This window comes from Tauraco erythrolophus, chromosome 15 (assembly GCF_009769465.1).
Source record: "Tauraco erythrolophus isolate bTauEry1 chromosome 15, bTauEry1.pri, whole genome shotgun sequence".
Lineage (NCBI taxonomy): Eukaryota > Metazoa > Chordata > Aves > Musophagiformes > Musophagidae > Tauraco > Tauraco erythrolophus.
Window position 1 is genome coordinate 11,320,140 of NC_141479.1, and position 23,941 is coordinate 11,344,080.

Below are 23,941 nucleotides of genomic sequence, written 5' to 3' on the forward strand. Positions count from 1 at the left end.
GAGGGAATGGCCTCAAGTTACGCCAGGGGAAATTTAGGTTTAGATATCAGGAAAAATTTCTTTACAGAGAGGGTTGTAAAGTATTGGAACAGGCTGCCCAGGGAGGTGGCGGAGTTCCCATCCCTGGAGGTGTTTAAAAACCGTGTGGCTTTGGTGTTGAGGAACATGGTTTAGGGACCCTGATAGTGCAGGGTGAATGGTTGGACTCGATGATCTTGAGGGTCTCTTCCAACCAGATGATTCTATGATTATGTTGTTATGGTGTTGAAATGTTGTTTCGTTGACAGTGCATCTTTATGGAGTTAATTTGTAATGAGAAATTAATACCAGAGGAGAATGTTGTCTGTTCATTCCAAAAGGATGGATCTTGTACTTGCATCATAGCATGTAATAAACAAACAAAAAGTTTTCAACTTTTCACATTCTAACGTAATTCTAACCTAACCCATTTAAAACTATTTTTTGTTTCTAATTTTGGATGGAACCAAAGTATTCTGTCTAGTTACCTGACTTGAGTCAGGGTTCCTTCTGCTGGATAAATGCCCATGTTCTATGGCAATATATAGGAAGAAGTATATTCCGAGTGTTTTCAGTCTGCGACATAAAAGGTCGCTGCGTTGGAACAGTTAAGTTCAGCCCATCTGTCAGTCATTCAGTGCGCTGGTTACAGGGCGTTTTCTGTGGTTCGTGATGGGTTCACTGGCCTAATCCAAGTTGTCGTATAACGCAGGAACTGTGTTTATGGGCCTGTTAACCAAAGGACAGGCTGAAGGACCTCTTTTTCCCAGTGGCAGAAAAGCAGTTTTACTGAACAGATAGGAACCTATTCACTATAACCCCACAATCCTGGTAACTAAAAGAACAAAGTGGTTTCTGGCCAGTTGTCACAATTCCGTGCAACGTCAATCACAGTTCCCAGGCGTTACCACAGCTCCTGCCGGGCCAGCTGTGGGTGTGAGCCTGCCGACGTGCAGCTTCACCTGACAGCGCTGAAGGCCTTAGTGAGGCCGGAATTGTGCGATGAATCCGTTAGGCACCGAGAGGGAGAGCGCGCCGTGTTTTGTACCGCGTTTGGAGAGCCCGAGAATCCAGCACAAACAATTGTTTCTTCCTCTAAATAACTTACACTTTTGTAACGCCCCTTTTCAAAGAGCAGGTGGTTGCATGGAATTGGGTCTGCAGTGGTGAGCTGTAGAAGTGCTCAGTTCTTAACCACGCTCGGTGCTGGCATCAGGAATTTCGCACCTTCCTCGGGTGGCGTTTTCAGGCAGTTGACTTCAATATTGTGTGTGTACGTTTGGGAGGAGTATATGTTAGGAATTTAAGATGCATGTAATTTTAAAAGATTTTTTTTTTAATAAAATGTACTGATTAACTCTCAGTAATGATTCCTTATGGCGTTTCGTTATCTAATAATGCAGATAAATTCTCCTTAATTGCACCTCCTAGATTTACCTCAGTTCTCAATATTCTGAAACTGGAAGAGTCACTAACTGCTGAAACACACAAAAAGCCTCTAATTGAGTTAGTTTCTTGTGGCTCATTTGGGTTTTTTTCCTCGTGCTCAGAGAAAATGATTTTGTTTTTATTTTTAACTGCTTCTTAAGCATAGAAGTGATGGTGATCATCCTTCAAATCCTTCAAGCTCTTTAGGTTATTTCTTCTAGTTAGCTTTTGAGACATTGGATTTTTGCTTCATTATTTTAAGAAGCGCTATTGCCTGCTAGGTAATCTTAACTCTTAAATTATCAACTTTGTTAGTAATTTCTGTTTGGGTTCTTTTTTTTTTACACTTCATGTTTACATGTTGTGTGTTTTAATAAAAAAAACCAGTATTTTTTCCAAAGAATATTTATATCCTTTTATGTTTTTCTAATGCTAAAACTGGTGGTCTGCAATAAACATTATTTCATGTACTTTTTGTACATAGAAACATACTGAAAACAAGTGTGTTAGGCTCTGGATGTTTTTCATCTTGCATTAAGATTTACCTTTCATCTGAAAGAGACTTAAAGGAAAACAAGTTTTTAGCTGTTCATAAAGTTGAAAGAGAAAATTAGTTTCTGTCCTTAACCGTAAGAAGGAATTGGAGAGAAGTGCCTGTCTAATCATTAATTCTATTTGTGCAATGCTTGACACTCTTGCAAATGTGTTTGCGTTTGTTAGTCTGAAACAATTCCAGTATTTTGCTGTCCAGGAATGCTGAATGGATGACATGTATGTATGTATTTAAATACCTTTTAATAGGATTTTTTGGTATGTTAAAAAAGTGGTCCTCGGGCACAAAAGGACTTTGTTGCTCAGTTTTCTTGCAAATGCTGTGGAAACTGAGTATGATAATCTCCCGGGGATTTGATTAAATGTTAGCTCCTTTAAAGTTTAACATAATGATACGCAAATGAAAAAGCAAGTCTAGCATTTCTGAACGTGGTGTTAGTGTCATTGTCAAGGTGCTGCCCTTTGAACCACACAGTAACACCTACCCTACAATGAGAGCTGTGAACATGGGAAGCAGTTGTGGCAGAAGTCTTAATTCTAAGACATTCCCAGTTTATTTAAGTGGAAGAACAGTTAAGCCAATATTGAGAGTTTTGAAAAATCTCACTTCTATTTCTGAGGAATTACCAATATGATAGCTTTTTCCCTGTGAAAGTGTTTATTTTTACAAAATCTTGAGACACGTTCAAAAGGACAATTGAAAACAGATGACAGGAATATGTAAATCATTTACATATGGAGTTCCAGGGTTGTCTTTGCATAGTCCGAGATGCTTGAAAAATATATCTGAAAAATATGACACAAAAGACTTCATTTTCAAAACCTGCCTTCAAAACAATGTGAGTATAACCATGTTTCTTTGTTCTTTCAGGACCATCGTGAGCATGCATGCAGATTGGAGCTTGTACAGAAAGTAAGGGAGTGTGTGTGTCTCTGGTGTGTATGACTTGTCTGAATTGGTATTTCAGACCTTCCATTTCAAATCCGTTCTTTCAAATTCAAGGCAGACAGGAGACAGGACTGGTTTAGCAGCAGACTGCTCCCCACCCTCCTGTCCCCCCAAAAACCCAGCAAAACACCCCCCAACCGCTTCACATATTAAGTTATTTAAGACTGTGCTTAAAAATAGTTTCTGAACTTTTGCTTTTTACTGTGAGTCAATGAGTCCAAAAATAATCAATTTGGAAAAATCCAAGAGAACGAAAGAATGTGAAGATGGTACCTCAGTAAGTCTGTGGGAGGAGACTATTAGTTGCTCGTTTTGTTAGTCACAGGCTTAATGTGGCATGTTGAACTTTTATCTTGATGAGCTGGCAAGGTTGTTGCACTCGTTATATTGCCAACAAAGGGAAGCAATTCAAGCACGTATTGAAATTCCACTAGTTGCAGGACTTGTATGGGTTTGACATAGCTGCCTTGGTGTCTTGCCTCTCAGGGTGATGGCTGAGTGCATTAAGATTCTGCAAGTGCCATGAGAGTCTCTAGTCTTTGACTTTCCCCCGTATGGCAGAAGCTGGCTTTAAAACAGCGCGTATACACAACACCAAAACCACCAAAAACCACCGTGTGACAGGAGGTGCTCTCCCCACCCTCTCCTCAGTAACCCTGTGCTGCTGAGTCATGGCTTTACCCTGAAGGAAAACGCCTCAGGAAAGCAGGAAAGATTCTAGACACGAATGGTATGTATTCTTTCTGGCATATAACTTGGTTTTCTACTCTTTTTGTTAACTTTGGTCAAAGCCAATGAGATTCTTCATTATTTCTAATATGACACAACTAGGATAGTTACAGGTTTTTTGTATTGTTGAAGTTTTCTGGTACCGTTTAGGTTTTGTTATGGAAATGAAGCAAAAGCAAAAAGCTGATCCAACAAGTTATATGTAAATACAAAATAAAGTCACTTGATACTGAGACACGCTATTTTAACATTATATGATACACAATATTGTGAAAAAACAACAACTATGATAGCCAAGACAAATAGGTGTCGTCATAATCTAAAGGCTGGCACTGCTGCAGAGGAAAAAAAAAAAGTGGCTTCTGAAGCTACTGGATCTGAAGTAGGATGAAGGAAACCATCTGGAGGAGGGCTGCATCCTCTGCTGGCATCTTGTCCACTTGGCACAACTATGGTAGGAACTTGCTGACGCCCGGGCTCATGTAAATCTACTTTGTGGACAGCTGTGTTCAGGCACCACCAGTTGTCATGAGGATGTGTTTGCCTTGTCTGTCTTGTCTGCTTCACAGTCAAATTCTTCTCTGTCTTTGAGATGACAAGATTTTTGGCAGACAATCTGGTACAAGGACATGTCAGGATGTCAAGATGCTTCATCACCAGCAATGGGGACAACGCACATTTTTTTCAACTTTGGTCACACTCCATCTATACTTTATTTGGTTATTTGGGGAGAATTTGTTGAAATTTGTCCTTTTAATTAAAACATATATAATACAGACACATTATCTACCATATTGGAGGCCTGCTGTCTTGCTTGCTCCTCATTTGTTTTGTGGTAAGGTATGTGTCTGTGATGGAAGGCCAAGCTTACCAGTTGTTCGTATGGTTAACTGAATACTTGTCATCTTATGTTAATTTAGACCTGTGCCATGCTTTGCCTTAACAAAGAATAGCCTTTTCTTCAAAAAACAGTTACATTTTAGGCTAGATTTACACTATTGACAGTACAGCTGGAGAATATGCTGTTGTCATTTTGATGACGCTAAAATATACAGTGATTTTGAAGAGGGTAAATGTTCTATTACATCTTGTGTTGTTCAAAAGTCAAATTCAGGCACTGAGTTTTCTTTCTTGGATGAGGTACGTAATGCATCTTCTTATCACTGAGATTCTTGTTGAATTTCGGTTTTAGTAGGGGATGAAGTTTTCACATCACAATAGCTAAAATCTTGTCCATAAACTAGGTCCTTCTGAGAGATTTCATCTAAGTGTGGCTCATGAACTGTGACAGTACTCCACATGTTGTTCTTCCCCAGGGATTTATGTAAGAGTTCTCTCATTCTCTTGTTTTCTTTGCATGTGGATTCCCAAATGATTTCAAGTTCCCCTTCCACTTTCCTAGGAAAAAATGAAGAGAAATCCTAATTTAAAAAAATTTTTCAGCAGTATGTAATTAAAGTATGTGGATAAGCAAATTATAAACTGCACGTATTTAGATGCTTGAAATTACCTGATTGAAATTTGTCCCTATTTTGTTTTTACAAACACCCACTAAGTGTAATGCTAGAGAGGATATGATCAGAAAAAAAGATATGGACCCACGTAATAAGTTGGTTTAAGTCCACACAAAAGAGCGGTGCATGCGAGATCCAGATATTGAGACTGCCACTGTCCACGGAATCGGAATCCGTTGTGTCTGCAGTTCTCCTTCCTGTAACAGGTATGGCTCTGTAGCGCACCCCCCTTCTGCCAGGTGCCAGGAGTTCCGCATCTCTCCGCTCAGCAGCTGAACGTGTCTGATCAGAGAGTCCGACTGTGCTTAGCTGATGCTGCCTTGTGGAGGTCAAACAAGTGGTGAAAACTCTTTTTGGGGAGTCAGGGGGCAGGGCAGTAAAGATAGTGAAGGACAGTCCTTAAGGCATTGTAACCTTATGGGCCGATTTCTCTGACTGCCCAAGCATAAACAAATGAATTATTTAATGTTTTTCTCAAGAAAAAGGTTATTTTTCAAACATGGCAGGTAACATGATTTAATAATGCAGTGTATTCTAGCCACAGACTTTTTAGTAAAGTTATATTTGGTCAAGGTTAAGCTTACTTCTAGTACATGTCAAAATACAAACTATTCAGAAAACCAAGATCATTTGAAGTGGAAAGGAAAAAAGCTATTGCATAGAAAATGAGCACACAAGTCTTAATGGTATAGACTTCTCTAACACAGTCACTTCAAGCCACTACCTGAAGCACTTGACAGAGCCAGCCCTTTACGCAAGTTCTTCTGAATACCAGGTTCTACAACTGAGAAACTAACGCGAAACATAACATGTTCAGAAAATGCTGTCAGGCTACATTTCTGGCAAAAAAGTGTATACTAGAAAATACTTAATCAGTACTTCTCATAGAGCCCTTTGTGATTGATAACACTGAGAGTGAAGTGGTAAAAAGTGGCCCAGACATAGCACTAGCTCATCTTGTTCTTCACCTTACGACTGGATACAAAGATGGAAGATGAAAAAAAACTTTTTTGTGAAAGCCTTAAGAATATCCTTGTATGCACTGCTTGGAATGAACTTTTGGTGGTGGTGGAGATCAGTAACCATTAAGAATGGAATTAAAGCAAAAGAAGGCCAGTGAAAGCAGCACAGTTGCTAAGAGTAGCCCAAAACTCTGCTCAAGAACAAGAGAAGTCACATTTAATGAGTTGGACCTTTCTGTTTCTGCCAAGTCTCTAAAAAGCTGTTGAGAAGCAATCTCTCACTTCTGAAACACCAAAACTGTAGATGACTTGTTCTCACAAAGTATATTTCTCCTTGAGCCAGCAGTAAGAGTGTCTAATATAATCAGTTACTCAGTATAGGCTTCAAAATGCTTTACAAAGGTAATTATTATCCTCAGCTTACATTTTGGGGGATGTGTGGCACAAAATTGTATGACTGAACTCCCCCAACAAGCTGTCCTGAGTTTCACCCATAGGGACAAGATCCTCTGTTGTCACTTCTCTCCAACTCGAGCCTACATGCAGTGTGCACAGCACTCATATCCTGCTATTAATATACAAGAGCTTAATCTGGTTTACCCTTCTCGTGGTGTAGAACATTACCCAGGTTTTCACCTGCTGATTTCTAAAACCAAAGCTTTTTTAAAGATTGTTTCAGTGTTAATGCTTGTATGAGCTTGAGGCAGAGAAAATTTGAAGATGAAACTAAAAATTGCTGAATTCTGAATTGTAGTTTAATGATGTCAGCATGCCAGACAAATGGAATGCTCGTTTTCAGTCCATGTGTTCAGTTCAATGGCAACTGCATTGATTTTAGAAAAAACAGTTCAAAGAGATTAGTTTTAAAAGTATCCACAGAGTTAAAATTACTTCAGTAGCAAGGAGACAGATGCCTTTATAGGTAGTGGTGTATCTGAACTCTTCTTGGAGGATTAATTTTTAAACAGAGTTGAGATGCAGAATCTGAAAGTGCTCGCTGACTCAGCTTTGGAATGAGCAGTCAAAGGATGCTGTTGTCGGGGAAGCACGCTGCAGATGCTCCTGGCTTTGCACACAGGGTGCTGCAGTCACAGGTAAGTCTCTTCAGTGTGGCAGACTGCACTGCTTTCATAGTTCAGCTGTTTTTCAGGTGAGCATCCGAGAAGTAGCAGTTGCAACCCAACTGTAGTTAGACAGAGGGGTTTTGTCTCTGTGTTTTTTGTTTTAAAATTCGGACCCAATCAAAATCTAAAAATACATTCAGGAGAACGGGCTGGGAAGAGGTGTCTTTATTCTTGCTCTCCACAACCTCCCTGCTGTCTTAAGATCTTGGAGTACCTAGCAGCTTGGTTACTACAGCTGCTGACAGTCTGTACTTTTTTCTCAACACCAACATTTCCTTGCTCCTACTTCACTGGGCAATGGGCCTCACTACCCTTCTCTTACGTTTTTCTGGATCTCACCAGAAACTCCCTCAAGCTCGGCAAAGCATTACTGTCCTTCACTACGGCTACTGTGACAATAGCCCAACCCTTGCTATTCCATTGTGCCCATAACAGCTGGTTCACCTCTTCAAACACAAATCCTTGTCACTTGGCATTTAAAACTAGATAAGAACGCAGCAGTAAATGTGTCCCATTTCCTGATGTCTTTAGGCAAAAAACATTGTTTCTCCTGAATGTAGGCTGTTGTTACTTAGACAAGTAAAAACAAAGATTCCATTCAACCTCTGGCCTAGCCAAAATGTAAGGTTTTCTATCTTGGTTAAGACCAAGCAAAATGCCAATGCTGTACCACTGTTTGAGGATGATAATTTCACAGAAGCAGGTCCTGAAAACAGATTCTTCTTTACAAAAGACGGAGCTTTCTGCCCTTGCTGAACTAAATTCATTCAGTTTTATTCTCTGAGAATCTTACCTGGGCTGCTGACTCAAGAATTAATTTTCATCTATCCTGTAGCAATTTAAATAATCCTTATCACAAAGATCAACAATTTCTATCATGGTTACAATTTAATATGTAACCTTACAGGTAAGACAGCTCCTCTCCCTTGCGTGTGCATGGCAGCGAACCTTTTCTACTGTTGACCTTCTTCCGAGGACAGTCGCAGGTAGTTTTATTACCAAGGCTTTCAAACCTGCATTGAACATCCAAAGTACAGCAGCTGTAACTATCTCCAAGTACTGGTCCTCTGCAGAAGACTCATGAAATACATCGTGACCTAGAAAAATCGTAAGTGTCCTGTGAAATAAGACTTGAAGCATTGACAAACCTGGTGTTTCTACCCTGGAACCACATTAACAACTTTGTTTAGATCTGAAACATGCAATGTGTTTCGCTTAAGGAAAGGCATGTGATAATGATGGCTCAGAAGATTGCTCTGTAAACAATAAAAATGTCATTATGATTATCAGCTGCCTGTAAAACAAAATGATACTGCTTTCATCATCAGTTGCTTTAGGCGAAAGGTTGCAGGGAATTTCCAGTATTCTCTAGCAAAGGCTGTAATTATTGAGAAGGCTCTACAGAGCAGCTTCTAGGAAGGTAAAATTTGCATATCTTTAGAAGCTTTAAAGCTTTTATTTCTCAAAACAACAGTTATATCTATATGCATTTATTTTTGAAAACCAAGTGGAAAAATTCTGTTCCCTTGGATGCAGAGGTAGGTAGTGCAACCCCTGATGTTTGTCATCAGGTGAAAGATGATGCAGGAGGGGAGAAAACTTCACAGGAAAATGACCTTTGTTATGTTTTATGAAGCCCACGTTAGTTCGGATGTAGACTTGATGCAGTGTCTCACTGAAAGAACTGTGCTGTTTCCAGACCTGAAGTGGTATCTTCCCTTGTTTTACAGAAAAACCTTACCACTACCAACAGATATAGTAAACTTTTATGATAAACAATTTCATGGCAGTAGCTAAATCAGACTTGGTATGATTTCCTAACTCCACTGTTAAACCAAATGCAAGAACAAAAGCAATTCTATGAAAAAGTTTTCAGTCTTCACCTACTTACAGTGCTTTTGACTGGACTGACTGTGGTCAGTACCTTTTAAAATAGTTTAATTTGTTTTACAGTCTTCCTAAAGAGAAATTGTAACTTTAATAAAATACGAAATCAGCTATACAAATAGTCAGTATATCTTCAGCTAAATTTTAAACTAAACTGGCTTTCCTGCTTAAAATGTGGCATGCTGCTTTGATTTTCATTACTTAAACACTGAAATAATTTATTTATTGTATGTGCTTACCTTAATGTTTATACATGTTTTTTGAACTGAAATGTTATTTGCTAGACAGTATTCTGGGCTATAAATTTACTCTGTAAACAGAACTAGAGGAAATAAATGTAAATGTTTGGTACTTCCTGGCACTAGTGACTTCAGTTGCCAAGCTACAGGTGACTAGCAACATCTAAACTACAGATAATTTTCCCTTCCTTACTCCTGTGACTGTGTGTAGAAAAGGGACAGATAAAATAATAAGCCTTATAAAAATAGAAATACATGAAGCTGAGCGAAATGTATGTTTGATTTCTGGCAGACAGGCATAATAGAGTACATATGTAATTGGATTACCTTGAGAAACTACTTTATATTACCACAATACTTGAGATGAATGAAAGAACATGAGGAAACTAATTTATATGAACGCTATCAGCCATGGTGTTAGTTGGTTTTATATGAATAAAAATACATTATTTCTTATATAGCTGTAGAATTTAGCTGACTTCTCAGTGACGTTTCATTTTTTTAATATAGCTTCTCATACACTTATCAAAGGAAAATAGCAGATGGTGAGATGAACCAAAATACAACCTGAAAGATGAGCATAAAAATTATATTTTACTTTCAGAGTTGTGTTCACTATATTATAGTCTAATACACTGTTAAGCCTTAACTACCGCCAGGAAAAGGCAGTCACCAATTACACTGTTCATTAATGTAGGAGACTACAGAAATGCAAGATATCTCTTTTTGAGGTTCATCATGTGCTTGTTTCCATAAACTGTTTTTTTTACCATTATATTGTTAAATGGACTACTACATTGTAGTTCCAGATGCAGATTTTGCTTCTTAATTTAGTTGCAAGTATTAATTTTCCTTACTGAAGAAAAATGAGTCAATTCAGACTGAAGAGGAAAAAGCTATTTAGTACAACTTCTGTATAGAAAGTGTAATTAATTTTTTGACATGGCTGTCTTACATCATCTCATTTACCTGCCTTGGGGATAGAAAAATAAATTTGGAATGATGCATATTATGGGACTTTGAAATATGCTCTATTCTACATTGAAAAAAACATCTTTATTTAACTAGCTGTTCTCTACTACAAAAAAATTATAACATAAGCCCAGAGGTATGAAAGGAATTTAATTAGTTAAAAATCCTAAATAACTATTTCCAGAGAAACGTGGAATAGTCAAAATATTGTTTTCTCATGCAAATTTTAGAGATTAGTGGGATGCTCATTGTACGTTTCCCAGCAACTCACGCCTCTTTAATAGCACTGTATAAAGCAATTGAGAGGAAATGTGCTGATATAAGGTAGATGATACCAAGCCCTGTCTTTAAATCTATTTTTTCACAATGGCAGAGATGACGTGCACAATGACTGCTGAATTACTTCTCTTCAGTTGTAAAAAGTTTTTCATGTATGCTGGTAACACGAATGTCCTACGCAGCTTTCCACTCCCAGAGGGGAAAAATAGCTTTAAAGAACTCTATATTAAAAGGGTATTTCAACACCGACAGTCATAATCTTGGATAAATCTGTGAAATTATATTTTTTTCTCTTTTTATTCTGCACGTAGCCGATCTAAGTCACTTAGTAAAAGAACAGTAAAGTGGATTGAAAAGGAAACTCATCATATGCATACTCATTAGATTCCTTCAATTTCCTGCTATTCTGAAAACTCTTTGAGGACTGTGGAGGGGAAAGTGTTCAGCGTTTAATAGGAAATCCTATTAAATAATTAACGTATATTTTGACAATTTATAGACACACACCCCAAATCATCAAAGACTAGGCTCAGACTGACATTCTTCTTAAGAAGTCTTAAGAACAGTAGTAGTCATCCAGAAAAAATTCCCCCTTCAAAAGGTCTGTCTTGGAGCTGGGAATCAAGAGGAGCCTTTGAGCATTTTCAGCATAGCTAAAACATGAGTGAGAAAAGACAACCAGAACATATAACACGAGGCTCTGATGAAAAGCAAAAGCTTTTGGCTGTGTGCAGTTGCCTCCCTCTACCCCTTTAACCTGTCAGATCTCCTTGGATTGCTTCTGCCTGTGGCTGACTTACCTTTTCTGCTGCAGCACTTCATCAAGGGTTTCCTGTTTGTCGTGCAGCAGGCGCTGGAGGTGCTTCATTTCCTGCTGGTACTGAGCAGTCTTCCCTGCAAATTCCTTCTCCTGTTCAGTCATCTTGAGACTGATATCTCCAAGCTTCCCAGCTGCTTTCTTTTTATATACCTGTAAGGGTTAAAGATAACAGGAAAAATGTGATTATAGGAAAAATAAGGACACCTCACTACCAACAAAAGAAATAGGCAGAGATACTAATTTACAGTTCAATCTTTACGTCAGTGCTGCCTTGCTTAAATTTGCCAGGTAGGTTGCAGTCTGTTTTTTTACCTATTTGTTAATTTGAAGGTATTACACTTGTACCTTGTTCTGCATATAAAACCAGTGTGTACAGTGAATACTGTACCAGATGCTTGTCTTATGATTGAAAAGAATTGGCTGCAAAAAATGGGTTTGTTTTCCAAGAGGCAACACTACACTTTATAGCACATGTTGCTTACCACTTGTCCAACAGTCATATTTATCAACACATACCACAAAAAAGTGTTTGTGTTCTGTTAGTTGTTTCATCTTAATACTAAGAGGAAGAAGAGAGTGGCTTCATGTTTTAGAATGTCTTGCTACTTCACGTAATAGTTCCTTCTGTTCAGTGCAGTGCATGTGATCTTTTGCTTATTGGCAATAACAACCAAGTATATTGGTCTAATCTCAAAACCAATAAATCCTTTTTGTACAAAGTGATTTTGCTTTCTGAAATAACTTCCTCGTTAAATTACCTAAGCACATGAGGAATTGAAAAGTATGGCTTGTGTATTCTTACACGTTTGCACATGCTGCTGCTCTCGACAAAACCAACAGGTATTATCCAATATTAGCTTTTTTACTCGTGATGACAAACAATGCTTAAACTGTTTCTGCAGAATGTGATGTTTGATATAGGCTATAGGACAGAGTTTTGTAATGGAAGCCCCTCTTTAAATCAAACTGACAACTAGTTAGTGAAGCTTTGAAAATACTGCTATTTATGTCTTGCCAATATAAAGTTTTATCTAAGGTGTTAACCACTAAGGTTTTATCGTCATCTGAATCAGAGCAGAAAGTTTCAGTAGGCAAAAATTTTGAAGGAAGGAAAAAAAAAAGGAATGTATTTTTAGGTATGTGCTACAAGCTACATAATCCTTTCCACAAACTGTTTCCTTTTTAGCTCTCGTAAAATGTGTCATGTTGGAGTTTCATTTTCTGGAGGTAATACGATAGTGATAAATAAAAATATAGAATGTTAGTCATTCAATATTTAAGGCTGACTTCCATAGGTGGTCTTTCCTAGCTTTTCCTTGTCAGCTCTAGAAAAAGAATTAGAAGCCTGCAACTTAACCAGTCACATCACTCAACTTTTTAGATTCCCAGAGAAGTCTTCAAAATGCAGAGTTAGATGCTTGTGCTTGTAATGCCATGGGAGGATAAAGGTAAACATGTTCCTTCTGAGCAGACGGTTGCTTAGATCTAGCCTAGAAGAACTGCAGAGCACAGGAAAACAGCTGAACTGTCACCTCTGACAGTAAATGCCTCCTCCAGCTCTGGACTCGGAACCTCAAATGCCCTCTATAATTATGTCAGAGAACTAGAGAGAACTTCCTCTCTCTTAACACGTAAAAGGCTGATAAAGCAGCCTGTAGTACTGGTGAGATCCATTTTTTATCTAGTGGTCACTGATCATCCAGGTAGTGGGAGGTCTGTGCTTTAAGCTGCACTCTGCCTGAGATAGGAGCCATGGACTTGAACTATATATCCCATAGTTGCTTCTGTCAGCTGGGCACGCCTGCTCTTCGTTTGCTGACCGAAGCTCGTCACAGGTGCAGAATGGTTGCAAAACCAATGGGGAGCAGAGGGTAAGAGTGCACCATTTTCTGACCTAATGATGAGGGAATGGAACCAGATACGAGGGATACATAGTTCTGATCTTGCTTCTACAATTGATTAAAACTGAGCCTGTTTAAAATGCTGAAGTTACCTCAGCAGAACTTCAGCAGGACGGGTGAAGAGTGCCTAGACTGCTCTATGGTCATCTGTGGGAGCCAGGCCAGGGTGGTTCTGGGCACACCGGGATGCACAGCTGCTGGCACTGCAGATCCTTCACTACCTTTGAATGGTTCAAGACAATCTCCTATTAATTGTCCCTGAAGTGAAGCAAGCAGCAGTACACAGACTGGAGGAGATGACAATTTTCAGGAAGAGGGTGATAATGCGTAGCTGGAAGTGGTGCTATTTTCCTCTAGAGCTGACACGGGTAGTCTGCCCAAGGTCGTGGCATCACAGGTATGCAGTAAGCACCCAAGGTGAGGAATGAGCACGGCTGCAGCAGCAGCTGGTACTGAAGAGGACGTAATTTATGCTCTTCTAAAGTAGCTTCAGGAAGGTATAGTCCTGAGTACATCATTCTTTTACAGTTCCTGTACTGAATTACAAACTGGAAATTGGAGAATTTGGGATAGAGAGCCAATAAAACATTATGTCTACAAACACAGGCCGCTGGCCATGATACGTGTAGTGATCTGGTCTCAAGATCCTTGTTGAGGCAACAAAGCTATTTTCTGTTGATCATGGATTGGTTTTCTTCTGTTCTTTACCAGTAAAAATTAGTATCATCCTTTCCAAAAGAGATGAAAGTACCATCTGAAGAAAATTGTCTCATTGTCTCTATGAAAGTGTTGTAATTCTGATCCTGAATAGCCCTGTAATGGGAGCTCTGATTTTTAAATTTTTACTGGGTACTATGGAACATTGCCAATTGTCTCCCATGACAACTAAAATCTCCTAAACTACATTAATATTACAATTACCTTTACCTGTGTAAAAAATTATATATTAGGGCAAGGGGGAAGTCCATTTTTAGTAGTAGACAAGGACAGTGTTTTCTACCTATAGCTTTCCCAGTAAAACTGGGTTGTTACGGACAAAAAGTGACAGCCTATATCTTCAGAAGTTTTAGTGAAATAATGTCTTTTGGCAGACAGTATTGTGGTGTTAACAGAAAAAGCATTTCCTCAAAAACACAAGGTTTCTGGTCTGTTAAGGGTTTGTTTCTGTTTCTTAAAACCTCTATTCAGTCTCTGTGAAAAGGATGAGGGTAAAATGTAGAAACTTTTAAATTGAAAATCCAACAAAACCAAGAAAAGGTTCAGCTGTAGTAAATAAGTTTGTGCCACAGTAAATAAGCTTTATTTTTTGCAGATTGATATTGGCACATGGATGAAGGGTAAATAACTGGGAAATCAATTAAAAGGGAAAAACTGTTTATGCTGGAGAAACTTGAAAACTATGTGTCCAAAGGTATGAGAGTTCTGCATGTACATGACCTGATTTGACAAAAATAATCTAGTGTTAGATAAACAGAACTGACTTTGTATTTGAGACATAAGATAAAATTGACACAAGCAAAGGAAATTGAAATTTCTATTATGTGATTCTCACTTTATTCACCGTAAACATAAAACACTTTGCAAACTAATCCAATATTGTGAAATAAATTTAAAGCTGGAATTATCTTAAAATTTAATAGCTCACTACAGGAATCACTTTATACAGGGTATTTCCTTATTCTTATCTCACACTATTCTCTAACCTATTCCTATCTTAATTCTCTTCTCCTACCCTAGAGAGGGGTATGATGAATATTCTGTTCCCATACAGAACAGAACTTGCATGAATACAGGAGAGCCTCAAGCTGGACTTGTTTAATCTTCACCCTGGTTTTTGAACTTGTAGGTTAAACTTGTCAAATTTTAAAAATCTCTACAACCAGGAGGGCACGAAACTTCTTTTTAAGAAACTGGGATTTTTTTTCCTGGTAATAGCAAGCTTTTGAGAGCTAAGGGAAGATTTAGCAATGCTGAATTTCCATTTTCTGAGCAACACAGCAAGTAACTTAGTTTTATTAATTTTATGAAACAGAGCACTGCTGCGATAGTAGAACAGGTGAGTAACTCAAATTTTGGCTTGTAGCATCAAGGCAACATTTAAGAAATATTTGTTCTTGTTACATTGCAGGTTCATCCTAAGAGGTTCAGAAGACTTAACCCCAAGTTTTAAAAGCTAATGCTATATGTTTACTTTTAATTCCATTGCTTTATAACATGCCACTACTCTCCTAGCAGAGATTTTCTAGCCACAGCCTGCTCATGCTTTAGTAATAAAGTAACTTACTAAATTTTCTGATATATATATGCGTTTTTTTCTACCTCAAAGAGGTACAAGTAGATCTCAGATATGGCAAGTTAATACCATAATAATAATTAAGTTAATACCTCATAACCTGAGGACTGTATGTTCTAATTCATACGATATAATTTTTATTTACCTTGTATGACGCTGAAAGAGCTGAAGATGGCTAAAAGCCAATCCAAAACACTCTTTTCTAAGATAAGTGGTGTAACACTCACATTACCAATAGTTATATCACCCTTCCAGAAAAACAAATGCATTTGAAATACTATTATCTCTGGAGACTGATTACCCCTAAACACCTCATAAGAGGTTTATCCTGTAACTCCACATAGAGGGCAGTTGCCCAATTTGTGATTTCCTGCAGCAGCGGATAGTAGTATTTCTCCAGCTGACATAATCAGACTAATGAGATCTCCAACCTGTCTCATTCAACTACGTAGGAAGTATGTACTCTTAAAGTAAGCTGTTGTTCAAGTTTCTTGGTTGTCAGAAGCGTGCATGAACTGTGGAGGCAAACATGTATCTTGCAAGTGAAGAATCTTTTTGCCCTTTCATATTCACCTGGATTTTTATCAGCAGCACCTAAAAAGCCGTGTATGCCAGATGGCCTGTCCTGTTTGAGGAACTGCAGTACACGTTAGGATTAAAAAAGTCTCGTGACTAAAAGAACCAAACTAAAAACGTGACAATCTATTTAGACTTATGAAAATATTTTTCTTATATGTAAAACAAAAGAATCCCCATAACTTTCCATAAATCACTGCAGAGAACAAATTACTAAAGCTTCTATTTCAAGAAGTGGATTACGTGACTGGAGGTGTTTAAGAAATTAAGGTGTTTCCAGCAAAGAAATAAATGATACTAGCTTTTAGCAAAGTTCAATTAATACAATAACCAAGATGTATATGATATTTTAAGGTGTTTTCCGACTGTTTAAGCCCTCTGTTTTACTAACAAAAATTAAGAACATAAAAAGTTGTGCAAGTAGATTAGTCTGACTTTTGCTAAACAGAAACAGCAATATTAACTTTATTTACAGGCTGGTTTTGGGTTGACTGTTGATGGGTTAAGAAGGATTTTTTTTTTTACAGTTGATGGGTTAAGAAGGATTTTCTTATTTTTTTTAGTTTTGCACTTAAAATTCACAGCATGTACTGCATGTAAATATTCTTAATTTTACACAAGTGTCTTCTCTATCCCTTATAGTAGTCACAGATCTATTAAATTGCAGAAAATCCATATTTAAGAAGAATACAAGTCACTGTCTTGGTAGGGGAGATGTTTTCTAAATTTAGATAGACATGGATGAGGGTGAAAAATGGCTAAAAAGTTTTTATAGTTGCATTAATATAGTTAGAGAATTCTTTTATGATAGTGTTTCATGCGTTTCAAAGTGTTTTATGAAGGGTTCCTTACACATTTTTCAGATGTGTAAGATTTTTCATTTCTCTACGATTTAGTTTATTTTCTTTGTTGCTAATTCCTGGGCTGTGTTGATCCCTACAAGGAAAATGCATAAGGAGCTGGTCTCTGTTAAAATGGTGGTGCACATTTGTGTCATTTGCTGCAGGAATAGCAGCGTAGGTCTTGACTGGTAAAGCGCAATGTATGGAGACTCTTTTCTTTAGGGTAAATCATGCAAACTTTACTTAGCACAAAACAGCTTTTGAAAGTAGTACATACTTCCAAAATTCTTCCAAATCTAATGGTAATGGACTTCAAGTTGAAGCATTAGTACAGCCTCAAGAAAAGTAGGAGAGAATACAAATGAAGTATAATTTTAAATTATTTTTACAACTACTCATAATTCTCCAGGTAATGACGTAAATGCGATGACCTGGCAGACATGCAATGTACAAATGCCATGGAAAAAGATATTTGTGAAAACTATAATGATGATCTATTTTGCTTTCTAAACATAATTTGTAAGTCTTTCATAAAAACACTGACACAGATTAACTATTAACTTTTTTCATTAAAAACAAAAAGTTTTACATAATATTTAGCTGAGAAATACTGCTTACCTTAACTTTTTCTTCCAATCTTCCTAAGCGTAGACTGCCTTCTATGATTTTGTTAAGAACACCATGATTTTCATTTTCCAAACACTTGGCCTGCAAACATATAGTATACCTATCTAAATGTGATCATTACTTCAGACAGGGCAAACAAAATACATACACTGAGGAAGACAAAGCTATTCTGTTCTGAGCTCAAATAGTCTAAAGAACCAAGAAGGAAAAAGAATCCTGAAAATTATTCTAATCATGGCTAATTAAGAATTTGTTAACTGACTGTGAATACTATCTCACTAACAAAACAGTATGTTGAAACAGTCTTATTCCAAAAGGATCATAGCTACTGACACTGTAAACCAAACCAACTCTGCATATTTTTCTGCAGATGGATGGATGTGTACACGGGCATCTCATTCGTATGCATGAGACTCATCCTTCGGCTCAGATTTAGTAGTCTGCTCTCAAAAGAGCCCTTGAAATTGGCCGGAGTTCAGGCAAGGAATCTGGTATGTGGCTTATGAATGGCTTCTGTCTTACAACTGTTTCCATCATACATTCTCTCTCAGGTATAAAAAGTAAACCAAACAAAAACTGCGTAAGATGTAAACAATGAAATAATTTTAAAACTGTAAGAGGTTTCAACTGTTAAATCCTCTGAAAGCATTCAGGAGAGAAATAACCGGGTTTTAGAATCAGCAATGTCTGACCACCTTGAACCACGCACATCACTCCAGTGACACATCTCCTTTCACAGAAGCCAAAATTAACCAGCATGGCTGGAGCCTGAGCTTCACGCTCAGTCAGTGACATTTTGATTAACTGTGTGGTAGCTGAATCACACAATACAATTAAAGGATCATTTTGACAGCTGCTAACTCAGGATTACAGTTCATCATCAGTGTTACACTATCAAAGTTGTGTTAAATAAATTTGTTGCTGTTATATTTTACTCTTACTGGATTTATCAGTAAGCTGTCACTGTTCCTGGAAATAATAAATTTAAGACTATCCATTCATTTTTGTAGAGATGTGTGGTTACTAGGGATTTTTTTTTTTTTAATCCTCATTAAGTAAGAACATAGGCTAATTTCTTAAGAGTGCTGTACACTTTCTGCTCTTCCTGTTCTTCTGGATTAAATCTGTGTAAAATGAATTTCAACACTTTAATTCAATTAGTGACTTAAAAAAGAATAAGACTAGGGTAATAGCAGTAGCTGAACTGAGTAAATAAACCTGACATCACTAGATTTTGAGGTGGGGGAATGATAATACATTTTTCATTATATGGCATGCTCAGTAGTGGCTCTCAGTAGTGATTATGAAATCACTATAGTCTGGCTCTCATTTAAATATTTCTGTTTTCTAGGCCTTCCCACTAGACAACTTTATCAGATTACCTGACTACAAGACACACCTGTGGTCTAACTTTCCACCAAGGTACGTTTTCAGTTCAGTGATTAAAAGTAGGAACAGGTTGCTCTGATTCAGGCAGCAAAGTAAACTGGATATTTAAAGGTTTTACGGAGACTAGACTATTTCAGTATACAAGTTTGTCTTGGAGTATCTCTGCTCTCAGCCCAGACACAGTGAATTCATAAAAACAAAGCAAGACTTGTGCACTGTTTAGTATCTAAGCCACAAAATGGAGAAATAATGGACAGCAAGTAAGTATGTATCATCATCAAACACACACACAAGATAACGTGATCCAAAAGGAAGAGACAAATTGTTTTGCATGGCAGGACTGACTTCTAATTGCTGGATCAGTTCATACCTGTCTAAAGAAAGCAGCATTTTGGGCTGCTTTCCATGGACCTACTCAGATTTTTGCACGTGCATGAAACTTGATTTTCTAGCACATACTTTCAGTTACATGTTTCAGAAGGAGAGAATACGATGCCAAATACTGCACACTTGCAAAAATAGGCTTTACGCTACTGTGTGGTGATTAAGATTATATTGACATCTTTCCTCTGAAACACGGTTTTACTGCTAAAAGTACTCTGAATATCTACTAGAGTATTATTAAGCTTAATGGCACACCTTGTACTTACATGTAATTCTGGATCTCTGTGGTATTTCTAATGTGGTATGCTGAGTATTTGAAAGCAGATATACCAGAGACTGAGATAAGAACCAGTTCCCCTAATTCCTAGGAGACATTTATTGTGCCTAGTTTCACAATCCTAAAGTCTAGTTTGCAGTGGACAAGGATTTGAGTTTCATCACCATAGTTCCTCTTCTAGAATTAGGAATTCACCCCTACAGAATCTTTTTACCCAACAGTGATTACAACCTTTGTCTGCTACTTGAACAACAGAAGCAAAAGAAGCTTTATTTTAACAAAGTTTTGTGAAATGGTTTCCAGGACCAATTTGAAGATGGAGTACCAATATGTTAAACTGAAATTGTGTCCAAAATCTTGTAAAGGAAATAAAGCGTGCCTACAAAAAGCTCAGTAATTTCCATGCCATAACTTCCACTAAACAGAAGTTGTTCCAAAACTCCCAACCAGCCTGTAAAAATGACCGCTCACCAAAAAGGAGCACTAATGTGCATTTACTTCCACAGTAGAAGGTCCATACAGATCACTTCAAGGATAGTAGTTTACCTTTAGATTTAGAAACACATATTAAATTTTTTTTATTGTGTGCCATTTTTCAATACATGTAGCTTCAACAATTGAAGCCAATCTTTAAAATCAGATTTAAAAATTCTTTTAAACTTGATATACACCACTGCAGACCCTAATGCTAATGTGAGTTAAGGCTTAATTATGTTGTCTCCAGAAATTAAGGTAGTTGCTTTTAACCAGTCTTCTAGAAAATAACTTTTTGCTGCTGGTGTCCTATTTGCAAAAGCCTATTTAAACAGCTAAATCCTTAAACTGAAATTATAGCTTTCTTTTTTGATAATTCAAATTAACAGTAAGTTGTGCTGGTAGGATGATAATCGTGTGAAATATCAATTAAGTCATACTAATTATTTAAAGGTAATTACCAAAAAAATAAGATGATCACGTTCCTGAGCTATCTTCTCCACCACACCAATAAGGTTTGTTAGATAGTGATGGGCTGCAACTTCTTTTTCCATTGCTTCCCCCAACTGCTGTTTCAAAAGACCTATTTTCTTCTTTAATCTCCTATAAAATTAACAGAAAAAGGAAAATCTTCAGATTGGAAATTAATAATGGCATTAAAAGAACTTGCATTGCATATGCAAATCAACTTGTACAAGTCTAGCAGTATATTTTATTGTTTGAAAGATGCATTGGCTCAAAACATTTGCAGTGCCGAAGGCATTTCCCACTTTTTGAGGCTGTTTTTCTTTACGATATGTTGTGTGAATAACAAGAGTAACAATCATTCAAAAGCACATATTTGTGCAATAGCTACAAGCTCATATTTCTTAAGAAATACAACAATAATATTGGTTTTACTTTTTAAAGTGTTGAGAGCCCAACTCTGAACCACTCAGGTGAATAAGAATGTCTGCAAATAGTGTAATACCCTATTTTTCAGGTGAGTACACAAATGACTAATTGCTGTAGCTAACTACTGCCATTAAAGATATATTCTTAATTTGCATGCAGATGTTGAAAAGTGTGCATGAAAACACATAAAGCTTAGCAAAGTTACTTGATGACCAAGCCTTTAAATGTGACAAAGATGGGTTTATGAAATAGGTTTTTTCTGTAATAGGTAGAAATTACACACTGTGGGATGTCAGACAATATTTTTACAGGTATTTCTGCTATTATTTTTAGAAATATTTTTATGTAAGAAAATGAGAATGTGATATGACCTGTTTGTCTTTTGAGTCATTTCCATCTCAGTTTCCAGGATCTTGTTGTCAGCTATGAAGTTATTTTTCTCTAAAAGCAGCTTCTTGTTTTGAGCTTGCAGTGATGCTATCTTTTCCTTTAGGTCTTCCACCTCACGGCGCTTTTTCTCCTGCTCCTGTTGTAAATGGCTGCAAAAACCAACAGTGCAGAACAAGTGTCATGCATAGGCCTACTTCACTAAAAAGCCAAGTTATGGTAAGATACTCGTGTTGAAGGCATGAAAAAGATCCACTGAGAATGCTTAATATTCCGTGGTGACATCAGAGAGGTACTACAATCTTATGACATAGCAAATCATGAATGAAGCATAATAAAACCAAAATTATTCAAATAATTCATCCTGACTGCACCTGAAATAGACTTTAAATTAGAAAAATATCCTATATAGTCCAAACATATTCCTTTCCTTATTTTTTTTTTTTCAAAGAAATAACTAGCAATGCCAAAAAAGGAGGTCTGAGCATTTCTCAGGAAGGCACTGTACCAGCAAATAGGAGCTTGCACTCTCCTAAGGCTTGAAAGTAAACAAATGTACAGAATGTCTTTATAAAAACATTACTTTACAGACTAAGCTGCATGACAGCACTTCTGTGATGGGCTGTTTCGTGTTATTTCCATATTGCAAAGACTGAAGAAACTTAGTATTTTTAGTTCAGAACTTCGGGATCCTTCAGACATTTTCCCAAAGATGAGAACGAAAGAATAAGAATATTTCTTATATAATCTTGATAGAAGTAATTAGATTTGACAAAAATTCTATTTTTAATGCCTCCTCCTCTACTAGTTAGAAAGGTACATTTAGCAGTACGTATTTAATGGTAGAAACACGTCTATCTAATCTCCAGAGCTGAGATTTCCTTCTGTAATTTTAATTGTCTATAAAAAGCGAGACAGCATTTTTGAAATTACCTTTCTTCATACTTTGGTAGTTACCTTTACGGATTACCAGCATAAATTCCTACTCACCTCCTACTTACAGAATGATGTGGATGCCAACCTGTTCACGTGAACACTTTACAGAACTGTTTCTCTGTGCACCGTATGTAAACTCGTACCTTTTTAAATCATTCACCAAAGCAAAGTGCTCTTCTGCTGCTATTCTGCTATCTAGCTTGGCTTTCAGCTCTTCACAAGCAGAACGAAAAGCTTCCAGTTGCTTCTGGTACTCTGCTATCTCTTTTTCTTGACTCTGTTTCTTATCTTCTAAGATTATTATCTGCTTGGTCAATTTTGAAGCTTTTGAGAGGAAAAAAAAAAAAAAACAAAACAAACCTGGGTTTAGCAGAACTAATTCAATCACCTAGTGAAATTCCAACTAAACCAGTAACATGGTCCTTCTTAGCTGTTCATAGTATTATATAACAGTGGATTTCTCAGTTTTTGTATTTTAACACTTTGGATTTTTCTTTTGCTGTCTCAAGCAGTTTGTTCTGGAAAAACACCAAAACTTAAAGACTACTACTTTTCAGGGCTGTAAGCTGTTTGCTCACTGAAATGTCATTTTACTCTGAAAAATCCTCTGATTCAGGTTTTACTAATTCAGGAAAAGGACCTAAAATGGAACATGACTTTCATAGCCTAGCAGATAAGGGCACACATCAAGACACTGCCTAGTTTCTGTTCACTGATCTCCAAGTTCTTCCTGTAGTATGTATTTCTTTCACTGGATACACTGCCAAAGCAGTTGTAGAAACTGAACGGAAGATCAGGGCTCTTGTTTCCTTGTGGGAACTCCAGCAATAGATAACAAAATGTCAGTGTTTACTAGGGATGTTCTGACAACTCATACCAGATCAAGCTATTTTGAGATCTGGAAAGAGGAAAACCTGATTTTGAGGTATTGTCTGGCGTTCGGCCTTGGATATGATAAGTAGTTATCTTCTAAACACAGATGATATAGAGACATAAAATTCTAAACAAAAAACTGAAAAACTTTAAAAGTAGAAAGGAAAGTATTTATGGAATTAGGTGGCAAACAACTAAAAATTTCAGAATTGCAGTTTTGCTATATAGGTTCACTTGAGGAAACTTCTCATCAGCAACTTTTGTTAATTGCACATAAATAAATGTTTTTCAGAACATCCTGAATTAAGATGCAATTTTGCTTTTTAAACTTCACTAATAAATCTTACTTTCAGTTTTGGGATTTTAAACTATAACATGCTAGTTCTCTTTCTAATATCCAGTCATAAGGCTTTTAACAAGAAGTATCCAGAGGAATCTGCCAATACAAAAAGTAACTTTCAGCAGAAAAATTCATCTTGGTCAAGAAATAACATTTACAGGCAAGACAAGGAATATCAAGTGTTCTGGATTTGAGCAAATACAAACCTCTGATGAAACAGCAATAGATAACAGATTATTACTTCAAGATGAATGTAAACGTAAACAGTATCAAAT

The 23,941-nt window shown here is 37.1% G+C and overlaps 1 protein-coding gene across 5 annotated transcripts in view; it reads right to left on the bottom strand.

Annotated features, from left to right (window-relative positions):
- Nucleotides 1–3,064: 3,064 nt before the first annotated feature.
- Nucleotides 3,065–23,941, bottom strand: part of CEP89 (centrosomal protein 89) — a 37,669-nt gene continuing 16,792 nt past the window's right edge. For 3 of the 5 annotated variants that reach the window (XM_086620965.1, XM_009988766.2, XM_086620964.1), the window contains 6 exons: nucleotides 22,597–22,777; nucleotides 21,502–21,669; nucleotides 20,698–20,839; nucleotides 17,704–17,793; nucleotides 11,454–11,623; nucleotides 3,065–5,074 (listed from right to left, as the gene is read on the bottom strand). In XM_086620965.1, the coding sequence (XP_086477091.1) occupies nucleotides 4,837–5,074; nucleotides 11,454–11,623; nucleotides 17,704–17,793; nucleotides 20,698–20,839; nucleotides 21,502–21,669; nucleotides 22,597–22,777 (989 nt within the window). In that variant the 3' untranslated portion in view covers nucleotides 3,065–4,836. Of the gene's footprint in view, nucleotides 5,075–7,689; nucleotides 8,374–11,453; nucleotides 11,624–17,703; nucleotides 17,794–20,277; nucleotides 20,309–20,697; nucleotides 20,840–21,501; nucleotides 21,670–22,596; nucleotides 22,778–23,941 lie in introns of those variants that run through there. The other 2 variants (XM_086620966.1, XM_086620968.1) reach the window with 2 other exon arrangements.